General features: G+C 47.2%; 1 protein-coding gene across 1 annotated transcript in view; it reads right to left on the bottom strand.

Annotated features, from left to right (window-relative positions):
• Positions 1-19,846, bottom strand: part of LOC130367251 (vitelline membrane outer layer protein 1 homolog) — a 94,943-nt gene that overhangs the window by 25,241 nt on the left and 49,856 nt on the right. The window contains exon 3 of the mRNA XM_056569656.1: positions 15,284-15,399. Coding sequence (XP_056425631.1) covers positions 15,284-15,399 — 116 coding nt within the window. The remainder of the gene's footprint in view (positions 1-15,283; positions 15,400-19,846) is intronic.

Here is a 19,846-nt window from a genome sequence, read left to right as displayed (position 1 = left end):
CCCGCTGCGGCACCACGCTCTCATTACAGCACAGAGCGAGTTCGCTTTGCACGTAATGATGGGCGATACAGGAGCCGGAGCATCGTTATACCATGGCTCCGCCCCTCGTGACATCATGGCCCGCCCCTTTCAATACAAGTCTATGGGAGGGGGTGTGGCGGTCGTCACACCCCCTCCCATAGACTTGCATTAAGGGGATGGGCCATGATGTCACGAGGGGCAGAGCCATGACATCACGCTGCTCCGTCCCCCGTATCGCCCGTCATTAGGCACAGAGCGAACTCGCTCTGTGCTGTAATGAGAGCGCGGTGACGCAGCGGGGATCCCAGGGCTCCCCAGCAGCGGGACCGCGGTGATCTGACATCTTATCCCCTATCCTTTGGATAGGGGATAAGATGTCAAGGGGCGGAGAACCCCTTAAAATTTTTGGATGGTAGCACTATCTAACATGCATCTTGAATAGAGATTTCAAAGTTCACCTTTTAATTTTAGGGGTTGTGAACCCCTCTTGTGTACTCATGCTGCTTCGTGCTCCACTCTGTCAGCCCGTTGGTCCTGTGACAGTGTGCGACTCCGCCTCCACATCCTCCACTGTGTCCTAAGCCTTCACTGCCCGGACAGTCTCAGTTGCCCTTCAGCATACCATGTGTGCAGGGCACGGCGGTGTCACGCTGTTCTTCACATGGTTTGCCTTGGTAAAAGTCTTGGAAACAATGGCTGGTCAGGGCAATGGAGACGTTGCGCCTACATTTCCCGGCCACATGAGCCCTGTGGGGGCTTTTTTTATTTGGTCCTTTGTACCCACACGATGTGTTGTGGGACACTCAAACTTTGATTTAAATTTCAAATAAAAAAATCAGACATTTCAATGGTCTCCTCATGCATCAGCACACTCCAGGCTGTGTCATTCAGGCAATATATGGTTTACTGATGCCGCTGCTGGGCCTGGGTCTGGGAATTTCAAATTTTCTCATAGGTAGCACCCGCTATCCAAAATCTTCTTCAAAAATGTTAATTTTTTTTTCTTAGGGATTGTGAAGCCCTGCTGTGTACTCCTGCATCAGCCAACTCCAGGCTGTGTCATTCGGGCAATATATGGGTTACTGATGCCGCTGTTGGGCCTGGGTCTGGGAATTTAAAATTTTCTCATAGGTAGCACCCGCTATCCCAAATCTTCGGTTTAAATTTTTAAATTCATCTTTTAATCTTAGGGATTGTAAAGGCCTAGTGCCTACTCATGCTGCCAACACCTCCACGCTGTGTCATTCAGCCACTATATGGTCTCCTCATGCTGCCAACACCTCCACGCTGTGCCATTCATCCACTATATGGTGTCCTCATGCTGCCAACACCTCCACGCTGTGTCATTCATCCACTATATGGTCTCCTCATGCTGCCAACACCTCCACGCTGTGCCATTCATCCTCTATATGGTCTCCTCATGCTGCCAACACCTCCACGCTGTGCCATTCAGCCACTAAATGGTCTCCTCATGCTGCCAACACCTTCACGCTATGTTATTCAGTCACTATATGGTCTCCTGACACTGATGCCACCACCAGGCTCTGTCATTGTGCTGCTGTACGGCAGTGATTCTAAGAGCGATGCCGGTAATCTGCATGCTATTCTGAATAACAGTATTATTTCACTACCCCAGCACACTCCATATGCATTTTAGGATTATGCATTCTATACCCCTATAGAGGCTGTATGTAGGCTAGAAATAGCCTTTTTTAATATAGATTCGCCGCAAAAAAATTTGGATCAAAACAAGCTTTTTCGGAAAATTCGGCGAATCGGTCAAAACTAATTTTTTAAAAGTTTGCTCATCTCTACCCTTAACGATCCAGGGTTTTTTGTTTTTGCATTTTAGTTTTTTCCTCCTTACCTTTAAAAAAAAAATCATAACTCTTTCAATTTTGCACATAAAAAATCCATATGATTCAAACTTTTATTAGGGAAGGGGTTAAATGATCTTTATTCATTTTTTTGCACTTTTTTTTTGCAATGTTATAGCTCCCATAGGGACCTATAGCACTGCACACACTGATCTTTTACATTGATCATTGTTATCCCATAGGGATAGGAAACCACTGATCGGTGATTCTGCCTCTTGACTGCTCATGCCTGGATCTCAGGCACTGAGCAGCCATTCAGCGATTGGACAGCATGCAGGCAGGTAGGGACCCTCAGGCTGTCCTGTAAGCTGTTCGGGATGCCGCGATTTCGCCACAGCGATCCCGAACAGCTCCCTGAGCAAACCGGCAAAGTTTTAGTTTCACTTTAGATGCGGCGATCAACTTTGAACGCCGCATCTAGGGTTAATAGAGTGCTGCACGCTATTAGCCACGGGTCCCGGCCTCTGTTAGAGGCTGGGCCCGACCCGCTATGACGTGGGGCCATGCCGCGGCCCCGCGTTATAGAACGGGAGCGGACTCATGACGTACCGGTACGTCATGGGTCCTTAACAGGTTAAGGACCTAGACAATTTTCAGTGTAGGACCAGCCCATTTATACCTTAAGGACCCAGACAATTTTTGCACTGTCAGGATCCGGATGGGTATGCAGTGAGGATACTGGTGGTGGATCCTCTGTGTCAGTGGGGTGATGACGTGGGCCGTACCAGGGGAGTCTAAGGGGTTACTGGTTTTCACTAGAGCCCGCCGCAAAGCGGGATGGACTTGCAGCGGCAGGTAACCCCCAGGTCATTCCACCCGATAGCGACTCAACCCCAGCTGACGGCTGAGACAGGCGCGGTACAAGGGATAAGGCAAGAGCAAGGTCGGACGTAGCAGTAGGTCAGGGCAGGCAGCAAGGATTGTAGTCAGGGGCAACGGCAGAGGGTCTGGAACACTGGCTTGGAACATACACAAGAACGCTTTCACTGGCACTGAGGCAACAAGATCCGGCGATACCAGGAAGGGGAAGTGGGCTTTTATAATGAGGACACAGGTGAATATACTGATTGGGCCAGGCGTCAATCAATGGCACACTGGCCCTTTAAATCTCAGAGAGCCGGCGCACGCACGCCCCAGGGAGCTGGGCCGGGCGGGCCGGGACTGAGCCGACGGAGGACGGGACAGGTGAGGGGATTGGGATGCGAGCCGCGGGCAGGCGCGTCCCGCTACGCGGGTCGCATCCCCGCCGGTGACACTACTGCAGCGCTCCCGGTCAGTGGGTCTGACCGGGGCGCTGCATGGAGGTGAACGCCGCGAGGGCTCCGGGGAGGAGCAGGGACCCGGAGCGCTCGGCTTAACAGTACCCCCCCCCCTTGGGTCTCCCCCTCTTTTTGGAGCCCAGGAACCTGTGAATGAGCTCCTTGTCGAGGATATTATCCTCGGGTTCCCAAGACCTCTCTTCGGGCCACAATTCTCCCAATCTACGAGAATTTTTTTTTTTTTACCTCTGACCACTTTGGAAGCAAGGATTTCCTTTACAGCGAAGACATCAGAGGAGCCAGAGACAGGAGCTGGAGCGACAACCTTGGGGGAGAAGCGGTTAAGAACGAGAGGTTTCAGAAGTGAAACATGAAAGGAGTTAGGAATACGGAGAGAAGGGGGAAGAAGAAGTTTGTAGTAGACAGGATTGATTTGACTCTTGATTTTAAATGGCCCAAGGTAACGTGGACCCAGCTTATATCTGGGAACGCGGAAGCGGATATACTTGGCAGAAAGCCACACTTTGTCCCCAGGAGCGAAGACAGGAGGAGTTCTTCTCTTCTTATCGGCATGTCTCTTCATACGAGACGAGGCCACTAGGAGCGACTTTTGAGTCTCCTTCCAGATAACAGAGAAGTCCCGGAATGGGGAGGGTGGGGGGGGGGGGCAGAGGGTGACGGCCGTACACCACAAAGAACGGGGATTTGGCAGAGGATTCTGAATATTTTAAATTGTACGAGAATTCAGCCCAGGGTAGAAGGTCAACCCAATCGTCTTGGCGGGAGGAGACAAAATGTTGCAAATAGTCACCAAGAATCTGGTTTACTCTCTCTACTTGTCCATTGGATTGGGGGTGATAGGAGGACGAGAAATTTAATTTGATTTTTAATTGGTTACAGAGAGCTCTCTAAAATTTCGACACAAATTGCACGCCTCTATCCGAGACGATATGCGTGGGTAGCCCGTGAAGGCGAAAAATATGCAGAAAAAATTGCTTCGCCAATTGTGGCGCAGAAGGGAGACCTGGAAGCGGAATGAAATGTGCCATTTTGGAGAAACGATCAACGACCACCCAGATGACGGTGTTGCCATGGGATACAGGCAGATCCGTAATAAAATCCATGGCAATTTGGGACCATGGCTGCTCGGGAACGGGTAAAGGAAGGAGGAGTCCAGCAGGCTTCTGGAGAGGGGTCTTATCCAAGGCGCAAACTGTACAGGCCCGAATGAAATCAGTGAGGTCACCCTCCAGTGTAGGCCACCAATACAAATGAGAAATAAGCTGGATGGACTTCATGATGCCAGCATGGCCAGCAAGGTGAGAGGAATGTCCCCATTTTAGGATCTTGAGGCGCTGGCGTGGAGGGACAAAGGTCTTTCCAGGAGGAGTTTGTCCAATAGAAGCTGGAGCAGAGGAGACCAGGCACTCAGGAGGTACAATATGCTGCAGAGGAACTTCAGATTCGGTGGCATCAGAGGAACGTGAAAGGGCGTCAGCCCTGACGTTTTTGTCTGCAGGACGAAAGTGAATCTCGAAGTTAAAGCGGGCAAAAAACAACGACCACCTAGCCTGGCGAGGATTCAGACGCTGGGCAGACTGGAGATACGAGAGATTCTTGTGGTCAGTGTAAATGACAATGGGGTGTTTGGAACCCTCCAAAAGTTGCCTCCATTCTTCCAGTGCTAACTTGATGGCTAGAAGTTCACGATCTCCAATGGAGTAATTTTTTTCTGCCGGAGAGAAGGTTTTAGAAAAGAAACCACAAGTAATATTACGTTCGGTAGAGTTTTTTTTGAGAAGTACGGCTCTGGCTCCGACTGAGGAGGCGTCCACTTCCAGCAAGAAAGGTTTCGATGGATCAGGTCTGGACAGCACTGGAGCAGAAGCGAAGGCAGTTTTGAGGCAATTGAAGGCCTCATCTGCTTGGGGAGGCCATGACTTAGGGTTGGCATTCTTCCTGGTCAGGGCCACAATAGGGGCCACATTGGTGGAAAAATGGGGAATAAACTGTCCGAAGTAGTTGGCAAATCCCAGAAAGCGTTGGATAGCACGGAGTCCAGAAGGGCGTGGCCAATCTAAAACCGCTGACAGTTTGTCTGGGTCCATTTGAAGTCCTTGGCCAGAGACTAGGTAACCTAGGAAAGGAAGAGATTCACATTCAAAGAGACATTTTTCCATTTTGGCATACAGGTGATTTTCGCGGAGTCTCTGGAGCACTAGGCGGACATGACGACGGTGTTCCTCTAGACTAGAGGAGAAAATCAAGATGTCGTCCAGGTAAACCACAACACAGGTATATAACAAGTCCCGAAATATTTCCTTAATGAAATCCTGTAATACTGCAGGAGCGTTGCAGAGCCCAAAGGGCATAACAAGATATTCGAAATGTCCGTCTCTGGTATTGAATGGGGTTTTCCACTTATCCCCTTTCCTGATGCGAATAAGATTATATGCGCCTCTTAAGTCCAATTTAGTGAAAATGTTGGCGCCACAAAGATGGTCAAAGAGTTCAGAGATCAAAGGCAGGGGATAGCGTTTTTTGATGTTGATTTTATTTAAACCGCGGTAGTCAATACATGGCCGTAGGGTACCGTCTTTTTTAGAAACAAAGAAGAACCCTGCTCCAGCAGGGGATGAGGACTTTCGAATGAATCCCCTCTTTACATTTTCCTTGATATAGCCAGACATGGCTTGAGTCTCTGGGGCAGACAGAGGGTAGATCCTGCCCCGGGGTGGAGTAGTACCAGGAAGGAGGTCAATAGGGCAGTCATAAGGCCTATGAGGTGGCAAAGTCTCTGCTTGTTTTTTACAGAAAACATCGGCAAAGTCCTGGTAGGCCTTGGGAAGACCTGCTATAGGTGGAGCCACAGGGGTTTGACAAATGGGAGCAGATGTGAGGCAATGTTTGAGACAAGATGAACCCCAACTCTTGATCTCCCCGGTGGTCCAGTCAAGGGTAGGAGAATGACGTTGGAGCCATGGCAGACCGAGGAGGATTTCAGAGGTGCAGTTGGGTAGGACGAGAAATTAAACTTTTTCGTGATGCAGTCCAATGCACATAAGCAGGGGTTCTGTGCAGTAACGCACAGTGCAGTCCAATTTTTCTCCGTTGACTGAAGAAATGTAGAGCAGTCTGCCGAGACTGGTCACTGGGATGTTGAACCTATTAACAAAAGAGGCCAAAATAAAATTTCCTGCAGAACCGGAGTCCAAGAAGGCCACAGCTGAGAAGGAGGAGTTAGCAGAAGGAGAAATCCGCACAGGCACAGTAAGACGTGGAGAAGCAGAATTCACACCTAGTGCTGTCTCACCTTTGTGAAGAAACGAAGTGCGTCTCTCCTGACGCGGAGGGCGGATAGGTCAGTCTTTTAGGAAGTTTTCGGTACTAGCACAGAACAGGCATAGATTCTTGTTACGGCGGCGAGTCCTCTCTTGTAGGGTCAGGCGGGACCGATCCACTTGCATACCCTCCTCGGCAGAAGGCACAGGAACAGATTGCTGTGGACTTGAGAAGAGAGGAGCCGGGGAGAAAAATCGCATGGTGCGAACAAGATCCTTTTCCTGTTGGAGCTCCTGGCGTCTTTCAAAGAAACGCATGTCGATGCTGGTGGCCAAATGGATAAGTTCAGACAGGTTAGAAGGAATTTCACTTGCGGCCAGTACATCCTTGATGTTGCTGGATAAGCCTTTCTTGAAGGTCGCGCAGAGGGCCTCATTGTTCCAGGATAATTCTGAGGCGAGGGTACGAAACTGGATGGCGTATTCGCCTACGGAAGAACTTCCTTGGACTAGGTTCAGCAAAGCAGTCTCGGCAGAGGAGGCCCGGGCTGGCTCCTCGAAGACACTACGAACTTCAGTGAAGAAGGACTGGACAGTGGCAGTGACAGGATCATTGCGGTCCCAGAGCAGAGTGGCCCATGACAAGGCCTTTCCAGACAGGAGACTAACCACGAAAGCCACCTTAGACCGTTCTGTGGGGAATTGGTCCGACATCATCTCCAAGTGTAGGGAACATTGAGACAGGAAACCACGGCACAGTTTAGAGTCCCCATCAAATTTGTCCGGCATGGACAGGCGGAGGCTAGGAGCAGCCACTCGCTGTGGAGGAGGTGCAGGAGCTGGCGGAGGAGATGGTTGCTGAAGCTGTGGCAGAAGTTGTTGCAGCATGACGGTCAATTGGGTCAGCTGCTGTCCTTTTTGCGCTATCTGTTGAGATTGCTGGGTGACCACCGTGGTTAGGTCAGCGACAACTGGCAGCGGGACCTCAGCGGAATCCATGGCCGGATCTACTGTCAGGATCCGGATGGGTATGCAGTGAGGATACTGGTGGTGGATCCTCTGTGTCAGATGACGTGGGCCGTACCAGGGGAACGGAGTCTAAGGGGTTACTGGTTTTCACTAATGCCCGCCGCAAAGCGGGATGGACTTGCAGCGGCAGGTAACCCCCAGGTCGTTCCACCCGATAGTGACTCAACCCCAGCTGACGGCTGAGACAGGCGCGGTACAAGGGATAAGGAAAGAGCAAGGTCAGACATAGCAGAAGGTCAGGGCAGGCAGCAAGGATCGTAGTCAGGGGCAACGGCAGAGGGTCTGGAACACTGGCTTGGAACATACACAAGAACGCTTTCACTGGCACTGAGGCAACAAGATCCGGCGATACCAATAAGGGGAAGTGGGCTTTTATAATGAGGACACAGGTGAATATACTGATTGGGCCAGGCGCCAATCACTGGCGCACTGGCCCTTTAAATCTCAGAGAACCGGCGTGCGCGCGCCCTAGGGAGCGGTGCCGCGCGCGCCGGGACTGAGCCGACGGAGGACGGGACAGGTGAGGGGATTGGGATGCGAGCCGCGGGCAGGCGCGTCCCGCTACGGGGCGCTGCATGGAGGTGAACGCCGCGAGCGCTACGGGGAGGAGCAGGGACCCGGAGCGCTCGGCGTAACATGCACATGTGACCACTGTCACTTTAAACATTAATAACTCTGGGATGCTTTTACCTTCCATTCTGATTCCGAGATTTTTTTTTTCGTGACAAATTCTACTTTATGTTAGTGGTAAATTTTCATCAATAATTGCATAAGTTCTTGGTGAAAAATGCTAAAATTTGATTAAAAATGTTTTCATTTTGCATTTTTCTAACTTTGAAGCTCTCTTCTTGAAAGGAAAACAGACATTCCAAATAAATTATATTTCAATTCACAAATACAATATGTCTACTTTATGTTTGCATCATAAAGTTGAGATGTTTTTACTTTTGGAAGACATCAGAGGGCTTCAAAGTTCAACAACATTTTTCCGATTTTTCACAACATTTTCAAAATCTGAATTTTTCAGGGACCAGTTCAGTTTTGAAGTGGATTTGAAGGGCCTTCATATTAGAAATACCACATAAATGACCCCATTATAAAAACTGCACCCCTCAAAGTATTCAAAATGACATTCAGTAAGTGTGTTAACCCTTTAGGTGTTTCACAGGAATTGCAGCAAAGTGAAGGAGAAAATTCAAAATCTTCATTTTTTACACTCGCATGTTCTTGTAGACCCCGTTTTTTACTTTTTGCAAGGGGTAATAAGAGAAAAAGTCCCTCAAAATTTGTAACCCAATTTCGCTTGAGTAAGGAAATACCTAATTTGTGGATGTCAAGTGTTCGGCAAGCGTAGTAGAGGGTTCAGTAGGGAAGGAGCAACAATGGGATTTTGGAGAGTGAATTTTGCTGAAATGGTTTTTGGGGGGCATGTCACATTTAGGAAACCCCTATGGTGCAAGAACAGCAGAAAAACCCCAAACATGGCATACAGTTTTGGAAACTACACCCCTTAAAGCATGTTACAAGGGGTCAAGTGAGCCTTAACACCCCAGGTGTTTGATGACTTTTCCTTAAAGTCAGATGTGTAAATAAAAAATATAAAAAAATTTCACTAAAGGGCAGTTATTTTCCCAAATTTACCATTTTTGCAAAAGTTAATGGGAGAAAATGCCCCCCAAAATTTGTAGTCCCATCTCTTCTGAGTATGGAAATACCCCATGTTAGGATGTAAAATGCTCTGCGGGCGAACTACAATGCTCAGAAGAGAAGGAGTACACATTTGGCTTTTTGAAAGCAAATTTTGCTGAAATGGTTTTTGGGGGGCATGTCGCATTTAGGAAGCCTCTATGGTGCCAGCACAGCAAAAAAAAAAAAAAAACACATGGCATACTATTTTGGAAACTACACCCCTCAAAGAATGTAACAAGGGGTACAGTGAGCCTTAACACCTCACAGGTGTTTGATGACTTTTTGTTAACCCCTTAAGGACACAGCCCTTTTTCGCAATTCTGACCACCGTCACTTTACGCATTAATAACTCTGGGATGCTTTTACCGAATATTCTGATTCTGAGATAGTTTTTTCATTACATATTCTACTTTATTTTGGTGGTAAATTTTTGGCGTTACTTGCATCCTTTTTTGGTGAAAAATCCCCAAATTTTTATTCTCAAATACAATATGTCTACTTTATGTTTGCATAATTAAATGGACATATTTTTACTTTTTGAAAAAATTAGAGGGCTTCAAAGTAGAGCAGCAATTTTCAAAAATTTCATGAAAATTGCAAAATTTGAAGGGACAGATGTTACAGAACTACAACTCCCAGCATGCCTGGGCAGTCCAGGCATGCTGAGAGTTGTAGTTTGGCAACATCTGGAGGGCTACTGTTTGGGCACCACTGTACAGTGGTCTGCAAACTGTGACCCTCCAGATGTTGCAAAACTACAAATCCCAGCCTTTGGCTGTCTGGGCATGCTGGGAGTTGCAGTTCGGTCTTCCTAGTGGTTGTTACAGTAAAGATCGTTTACTGCAATTTTCCTTCCCCTCCCCCACCGTCGCTTCCCTACCTGCGCCGTGATCTCCGCAGTCTACAGTGACGATCGGAGGTCCCCACAACATCTTCTTTACAGGTACCGGCCTCCATCTTTTCCCCCTGTTCTACCCGACATCCAGGGGTGGGCAGGATGGGGGATTTCCATGGCAACCCCCTGTTGTGCACTGCCATTGGCCAGAACTCATTTCTGACCAATGGCAGGGGATAGGAGGAGATCGCAGTACTGCGACCGTGCTCCTATCCCTCAGGATGATCGGGGCTGTCACTGACAGCTCCAATCATCCCTATTTTCACCAGAGATCCGATCAGCCCGGAATAGCAGAAAAATTGCATGCCTGAATTGACATGCGATTTTCTGCAATTGCCGACATGGGGTGGGGGGTCTCTGTATCGATCACGGCATATGAGGGGTTAATGGCGGATATCCGCGCGATCGCGGATGTCTGCCATTACCAGCAGGTCCCTGGCTGCTATCAGCAGCCGGGACCTGCCGCGCATGACCCGAGCATTGCTCCAATAATCGCGGTTATGTATAGGATGTAAATGTACGTCCTGGTAAATTAAGGGGTTAAGTACCCAGGGCATATGGGTACACCCATGGCTTCCTGGTAGTTAAGGACCCAGGGCGTACCTGTATGGGTGTCACCTCACGATCACGTGATTGATTGGTGGGAACGACTGATCATTCACTGTCCTTCTGGGTGGCGATCGGGCCGGCAGGGGTCTCCTACCTTTCCCTGGTCCGGCTGGGGTCATTTCAGGAGCGGCACCGGCGGTCCAGGTGGCAGGAGTGGTGGCAGCAGCAGCGATGGTGGCGGTGCAGGTGGCAGGATACAGCAGGAGGTGAGGCCTGTTCCCCTCCTGCTGTTGCTTAGCAACAACTCTCAGCATGCACAGCCAAAGGGCATGCTGGGAGTTGTAGTTTTGCAACAGCTGGAGTTCCAACTACAACTCCCAGCATGCCCTTTGGTAGTCTGTGCATGCTGAGGATTGTAGTTATGCACCAGCTGGAGGCACATTTTTTCTATGAAAAAGTGTGCATCCAGCTGTTGCATGACTACAACTCTCAGCATGCACAGACTACCAAAGGGCATGCTGGGAGTCTGTCAATGCATGCTGAGTGTTGCAGTTTTGCAACAGCTGGAGGCACTGGTTGTGAAACAGAGTTTGTGTCCTAACTCAGTGTTTGTCAACCAGTGTGCCTCCAGCTGTGTCAAAAATACTACTCCCATCATGCACTGAGAGACTGTATATGCTGGAAGTTCTAGTTTTGCAACAGCTGGAGGCACACTGGTTGCAAAACACTGAGCTAAGTAACAAACTCTCAGTGTTGCGCAACCAATGTGCCTCCAGCTGTTGCATAACTACTACTCCCAGCATGTATGGTCTGTCAGTACATGTTGGGAGTTGTAGTTTTGCAATAGCTGGAGGTTCCCACCCCCCCCCCCATGTGAATATACAGGGTACATTCACACGGGCGGGTTTATAGCGAGTTTTCTGCTGCAAGTTTGAGATGCGGCAAATTTTTTGCCGCAGCTCAAACTCCCAGCGAGAAACTCACTGTAAAACCCCATCGTGTGAATGTACCCTGACTGTCAAGGCATGACCACTGACTGTCAAGGCATGCTGGGAGTTTTGCAACAGCTGGAGACACCCTGTTTGGGAAACACTGACGTAGGGTATTTTGGCGGCGGATGCAAATCCCCAAAATAGGCCACAAATGCGCATGGCGCTCTCTCACTGTGGAGCCCTGTCGTATTTCAAGGAAACAGTTTAGGGCCACATATTTCCGTACTCAGGAGAAAATGTGTTACAAATTTTGGGGGCGTTTAGATTACATTTTTTACACTAACATGCTGGCGCTTCCCCATAGTTTTAATTTTCACAAGCGGTAAAAGGAAAAAAAGACCCCAAAATTTGTAACGCACTTTCTCCTGAGTATGGAAATACCCCATATAAGGGTGTAAAGTGCTCTGCAGGCGCACAACAAGGCTCAGGAGTGAGAGGGCACTATGTACATTCGAGGTCTAAATTGGTGATTTGCACAGGGGTGGCTGATTTTACAGCGGTTCTGACATAAACACAAAGCAATAAATACCCACATGTGACCCCATTTTGGAAACTACACCCCTCACAGAACGTAACAAGGGGTATAGTGAGCCTTAACACCGCACAGGTGTTTGACAAATTTTCGTTAAAGTTGGATGTGAAAATGAAAAAAAAAATGTTTTCACTAAAATGCTGGTGTTACCCTAAATTTTTCATTTTCACAAGGGAGAATAGGAAAAAAGCCCCACAAAATTTGTAACCCCATTTCTTCTGAGTAAGAACATACCCCATTTGTGGATGTAGAGTGCTCTGCGGCTGCACTACAATGCTCAGAAGAGAAGGGGCGCCATTGGAATTTTTGAGAGAGAATGTGTCCAAAATTGAAGGCCATGTGTGTTTACAAAGTCCCCACAGTGGCAGAACAATGGACTGCCCCCACATGTGACCCCATTTTGGAAACGAAACCCCTCACAGAATTTAATAAGGGGTACAGTGAGCCTGTTTGACATATTTATGGAACAGTGGTCCGTAAAAATGAAAAATTAAAGTTTTCATTTGCACAGCCTGTGAGGAGTGTAGTTTCCAAAATGGGATCACATGTGGGGGGGGGGGGTCCATTGTTCTGGAACCAAGGGTGGCTTTGTAAACGCACATGGCCCCCGACTTCTATTCCAATCAAATTCCCTCTCCAAAAGTTAATGGCGCTGCTTCTCTTTTGAGCATTGTAGTTCGCCGGCAGAGCATTTTACATCCACATATGGGGTATTTCCATGCTACAAAGAAATGGGGTTACAAATTTTGGGAGGATTTTTCTCCTATTACCCCTTGTGAAAATGAAAAATTTTGGGTAACACCAGCATTTTAGTGATAAAAATCGAATTGTACATTTTCACGTCCAACTTTAGCAGAAATTTGTCAAACACCTACGGGGTGTTAAGGCTCACTGTACCCCTTGTTACGTTCCTTGAGGGGTGTAGTTTCCAAAATAGTATGCCGGGTTTTTTTTTGGGCTGTTCTGGCACCATAGGGGCTTCCTAAATGCCACATGCCCCCCAAAAACCATTTCAGCAAAATTTGCTTTCCAAAAGCCAAATGTGACTCCTTCTCTTCTGAGCATTGTAGTGCGCCAGCAGAGCACTTAAAGTCCACACATGGGGTATTTCCACACTCAGAATAGATGGGGTTACAAATATTGGGGGTCATTTTCTCCTATTACTACTCATAAAAATAAAAAAATTGGGGGAAAACTAGCATTTTTGTGGGGAAAAAAAACTAAATCATAATTTACACATCCAACTTTAACAAAAAGTCTTCAAACACCTATGAGGTGTTATGGCTCACTGTACCCCTTGTTACGTTCCTTGAGGGGTATAGTTTCCAAAATATTATGCCATGTGTTTTTTTTTTTTTCATTGCTGGCCCCATAGGGGCTTCTTAAATGTGACATGCCTCCCAAAAACCATTTCAGACAAACTCACTCTCCAAAATCCTGCTCCTTCCCTTCTGAGCCCTTTAGTGCACCCACAGAGCACTTGACATACACATATGAGGTGTTCCCTTACTTGAGAAAAATTGGGCTACAAATTTAAATGTTCTCCTTCAGTTTGCTGCTATTCCTGTGAAACACCTAAATGGTTAACAAACTTTTTGAATGTCATTTTGAATACTTTGAGGGGTGGAGTTTTTATAATGGTGTAATTTATGGGGTATTTCTAATAAGAAAGCCCTTCAAATCCACTTAAGAAATGCAAAATTGAAAAAATTTTCAACAAATTTTGGAATTTTTCACCAAGAAATGATGCAAATATTGATGAAATTTTACCACTGACATAAAGTAGAATATGTCACGAAAAAAATAATCTCGGAATCAGGATGAAAGGTAAAAGCATCTCCGAGTTATTAATGCTCAAAGTGCCAGTGGTCAGATGTGCAAAAAATGGCCAGGTCCTAAGGTGAAAATTGGCTGGGTCCTTAAAGGGGTACTCCGCCCCTGGCATCTTATCCCCTATCCAAAGGATAGGGGATAAGATGTTAGATCGCCACGGTCCCGCTGCTGGGGACCCCGGAGATCGCCACTGCGGCACCCCGCCATCATTACTGCACAGACCGAGTTCGCTCTGTGCGTAATTACGGGCGATACAGGGGACGGAGCAGCGTGACGTCATGGCTCCGCCCCTCAGGACATCACGGCCCATCCCCTTAATGCAAGTCTATGGCAGGGGGCGTGACAACCGCCACGCCCCCTTCCCATAGACTTGTATTGACGGGGGCGGGCTGTGACGTCACGAGGGGCGGAGCCGTGACGAAACGATGCTCCGGCCCCTGTATTGCCCGTCATTACGCACAGAGCGAACTCACTCTGTGCAGTAATGATAGCGGGGTGCTGCAGCAGCGATCCCCGGGGTCACCAGCAGTGGGACCCCGGTGATCTGACATCTTATCCTCTATCCTTTGGATAGGGGATAAGATGTCTAGGGGCGGAGTACCCCTTTAAGGGGTTAAGTACCACGGCACCATGACGCACATTAGCATCCATTGTCGTTAAGGGGTTAAAGCTCGGAATAGTTTTTTAAGGGCAGGAGGGGTGTTAGGAGTAGTTAAGGAATATAATCTGAGTTAGTTTAGAAAATATGGTTTAATGACAGGTACTCTTTAAAGGGATATTCTGGCTTTATATATCTTATCTCTTATCCAAAGGATGGGGATAAGATGTATGATTGCAGGGGTCCCACTGCTGGGGACCCCCGCAATCTTGGTGCAGCCCGCAGCATTCTTTGCCAGGCTCTGCCTACAAGACGGGGATGTGGCGTCACAGAAACGCCCCTAGTGATGTCATGCCACGACCCCCTCCATTCATGTCTATGGGAGTGGTTGTGAGCGCCATGCCCCCTAGTGAGGTTACACCACGCCCTCCATTCATGTCTATGGGAAGGGGCGTGACAGCCATCACTCCCCCTCTCATAGACATGAATGGAGGGCCATGATGTACCATCCCCGTCTCGGGATGCTGGGGGCTGCACAGAGATTGCGGGGGTCCCCAGCAGAGGGACCCCTGTGATCATACATCTTATCCCCTATCCTTTGAATAGAGGATAAGATGTATAAAGCCAGAATAACCCTTTAAGTCTCTGGTCTTCTTCACACTTAAGGACATGGCAGACTGACCGAGGCTTCTTAATATCTGCTTAATAAGACAAATGTATGGACTTACGGTCCGATTGTAGATGTAATTGTCGCTACCACATCTCTGCTTCCATATTCAGTACAATATAACATTATTGCATTCAAGGCTGTGTCATCTCCTTTAGTTCCAAGTGGTCGCTCCACCTTAAAAAGAAAAAATCACATTGTAATGTTCATATGGAGATATAGCTTTTTATCAGACAGGACAATGGATATATGGAAGACTGCCTAGTAGTTCTTCCACCGACCATTCCTGCTGCCATCCCATCCCATTGATCTTTCCCCTAAACTACAGACAGAGCTGTCCACCAGAGACGTGCACAGACATTTTGGGGGGCAGGGGCTCAAGTAGAGAAAAAGGGCACTTCTAATAAAAAAAAAAATGTTTGTAAAAACCTTAACACAACACAATTCCTGAGGTAAGGGACCTCCGGCAGTCAGGGATGTGCACAGACATTTAGGAGGGCAGGGGATCAAGTTAAAAAAAAAAATAAATAAATAAAAAAGGGCACTTCTCAAAATGTATAAAACGTCTGCCAGACTTAATGGGAATGCTCTGCAGAAAGCAAAGTGACGTCACAGGGGAGATATGCTGCGGCCCAGGCACACAGTGGACTCCGGCCAGGTCCCCTTGACATTCCTAGCCCCCATAAAAGTTGGTGTTTTTGTAAAATAAAGTCAAGAACAGTTTCTATGAAGGTCTGCCATGTGTATATACACTTTGGCTGTGCTACCAGTCTTAATTACAGAAAACATGTGACAGCTGCCCTATAATATACTATATTATAGAGGAGATTTATCAAAACCTGTGCAGAGAAAGAGCGGTGCAGTCGCCCATAGCAACCAATCAGATTGTTTTGCAGAAGGCTTTTCCTCTGCAAAGGTTTTAATAAATCTCCCCCTATATGCCCCGGTCTGACCTCTATATGACAGAACCCATCACCAATCACCCAGCACCCATCACTTAGCACCAATCACCCAGGACCAATAAACCAGCACCCATCACCCATCACCCATCACCCAGCACCAATCACCCAGCACCAATCACCCAGCACCAATCACCCAGCACCCATCACCCATCACCCAGCACCCAGCACCCATCACCCAGCACCCATCACCCATCACCCAGCACCCATCACCAATCACCCAGCACCCATCACCAATCACCCATCACCCAGCACCCATCACCCAGCACCAATCACCCAGCACCAATCACCCAGCACCCATCACCAATCACCAAGCACCCATCCCCAATCACCCAGCACACATCACCCATCACCCAGCACCCATCATCAATCACCCAGCACCAATTACCCATCACCCAGCACCAATCACCCATCACCAAGCACCCGGCACCCATCACCCAGCACCAATCACCCAGCATCCAGCATAAATCACCCAGCACCCATCACCCAGCACCAATCACCCATCACCCAGCACCAATCACCCAGCACCCAGCACCAATCACCCAGCACCAATCACCCAGCACCCATCACCCAGTACCCATCACCAATCACCCAGCACCCATCACCCAGCACCAATCACCCAGCACCCATTACCAATCACCCAGCACCAATCACCCAGCACCCATCACCCAGCACCAATCACCCAGTACCCATCACCCAGCACCCAGCATCAATCACCCAGCACCCATCACCCAGCACCCATCACCAATCACCCAGCACCCAGCATCCATCACCCAGCACCAATCACCCAGCACCCATCACCCAGCACCAATCACCCAGCACCCATTACCAATCACCCAGCACCAATCACCCATCACCCAGCACCCACCTTATGCAGGAATCTCCACACAGCTCTGGTTCTTACACTAATGAGATGAACACCACACTAATATATACTTACATTCTACAATATACAAGAATTGGCAGAAAAAAACAAGATGTAAGAACGAAGAATTATAAATATGAAAAGACGGCCGGGCATAGCACAGCATACAGGATGGAGGCAGGGAAGCTCCGCCTCCATTGCGCACAAGACTGAATTTGCATACTAGCAATGTGGGGCAATACCTAGAAAATGGGTAGATCGATTTTAGTAAGTATAACATTATCTTTCTCCTGCACTGTAACCTAGTGAATTGGGTTTAGTGCGAGTAAACAGCCTGTCAGTTTCCCTTTAATTATATACCGTACCCCCCTTAATGAACTATATACTGTGCCACCATTCTTCTATTAATTCCCTATATACTGTGCCACCATTCATCTATTAATTTTCCTATATACTGTGCCATCATTAATGAACTATATACTGTGCCACCATTCATCTATTAATTCCCTATATACTGTGCCACCATTCATCTATTAATTCCTTATATACTGTGCCACCATTCATCTATTAATTCCCTATATACTGTGCCACCATACATCTATTAATTCCCTATATACTCTGCCATCATTAATGAACTATATACTGTGCCACCATTCATCTATTAATTTCCTATATACTGTGCCATCATTAATGAACTATATACTGTGCCACCATTCATCTATCAATTCCCTATATACTGTGCCATCATTAGTGAACTATATACTGTGCCACCATTCAAATTCATCTATTAATTCCCTATATACTGTGCCACCATTCATCTATTAATTCCCTATATACTGTGCCACCATTGATCTATTAATTCCCTATATACTGTGCCATCATTCATCTATTAATTCCCTATATACTGTGCCACCATTCATCTATTAATTCCCTATATACTGTGCCACCATTCATCTATTAATTCCCCATATACTGTGCCACCATTCATCTATTAATTACCTATATACTGTGCCATCATTCATCTATTAATTCCCTATATACTGTGCCACCATTCATCTATTAATTCCCTATATACTGTGCCACCATTCATCTATTAATTCCCCATATACTGTGCCACCATTCATCTATTAATTCCCTATATACTGTGCCACCATTCATCTATTAATTCCCTATATACTGTGCCACCATTCATCTATTAATTCCCTATATACTGTGCCACCATTCATCTATTAATTCCCTATATACTGTGCTTTCATTTCTCTATTAATTCCCTATATAATTGTGCTTCCATTTCCCTAATAATGTGCTTCATACAATACATACAAGCATATAACATAAAGGCGCAAACAGTACATGGGTAATATACACACATACAGTACATAGGTCATATACACACATACAGTACATAGGTCATATACACACATACAGTACATAGGTAATATACACACATACAGTACATAGGTCATATACACACATACAGTACATAGGTCATATACACACATACAGTACATAGGTAATATACACACATACAGTGCATAGGTAATATACACACATACAGTACATAGGTCATATACACACATACAGTACATAGGTAATATACACACATACAGTACATAGGTCATATACACACATACAGTACATAGGTCATATACACACATACAGTACATAGGTAATATACACACATACAAAGAGACACTGACACATACATACAGGTACAAATATACATTAAGAAACAAATACACAGACACACATATAACATGTAATATATACAAACAGATATATCCAATAAGCACATCATACATACAGGTACACACATACAATCACTCACATATATATACACACACATACATAGATTCCCTTGCTCACATATATATATATACATATATATATATATATATATATATATATATATATATACATATATATATATATATATATATATATATATATATATATATATATATACATATATATGTGTGTGTATGTGTATATTTATATATATATATATATATATATCACATATATACACATACAGTGGTCCGTCAATATACGATGGTAATTCGTTACAAACGAGCCATCGTTTGTCGAATCCATCGTATGTTGAGGGATTCGTGCTATGTAAAGTATAGGAAGCTGTACTCACCTGTCCCCGCCGCTCGAGATGGTGTCCCCACCTCTTCCGATGGTGACCCCGGCCTCCGCTGGGCTCTCCGCTGTCTTCTCCGGTCCTCCACTGTCTTCTCCGGTCCTCCGCTGTCTTCTCCGGTCCTCTGCTGTCTTCTCCGGTCCTCTTCTGTCTTCTCCGGTCCTCCGCTGTCTTCTCCGGATCTCCGCTGTCTTCTCCGGTCCTCCGCTGTCTTCTCCGGTCCTCCGCTGTCTTCTCCGGTCCTCTGCTGTCTTCTCCGGTCCTCTGCTGTTTTCTCCGGTCCTCTTCTGTCTTCTCCGGTCCTCCGCTGTCTTCTCCGGTCCTCCGCTGTCTTCTCCGGTCCTCTGCTGTCTTCTCCGGTCCTCCGCTGTCTTCTCCGGTCCTCTGCTGTCTTCTCCGGTCCTCTTCTGTCTTCTGCAAGGCCTTACTGGGCCTGCGTAGCGACGTCATTACGCCGCTGCGTACGCCATTCCTATTGGATGACGTGCGCAGCAGCGTATTGACGTCATCGGAGAGGGCCGAGAAGACACCGGAAGACCAGTGCTGGACCCGGAGGGCACCCCGGAGCATCGTGGAGGGGTAAGTAATACTTACCGCACCACACGGGGAACATTAAGCTGCTATCCGGCAGCAGCTTAAGCATTTGGCGCTGCC

The sequence above is a fragment of the Hyla sarda genome, chromosome 4 (assembly GCF_029499605.1).
Source record: "Hyla sarda isolate aHylSar1 chromosome 4, aHylSar1.hap1, whole genome shotgun sequence".
Classification (NCBI taxonomy): Eukaryota; Metazoa; Chordata; class Amphibia; order Anura; family Hylidae; genus Hyla; species Hyla sarda.
Note: the sequence above shows the minus strand (reverse complement) of the source record. Positions and strands in the feature narration are given on the sequence as shown.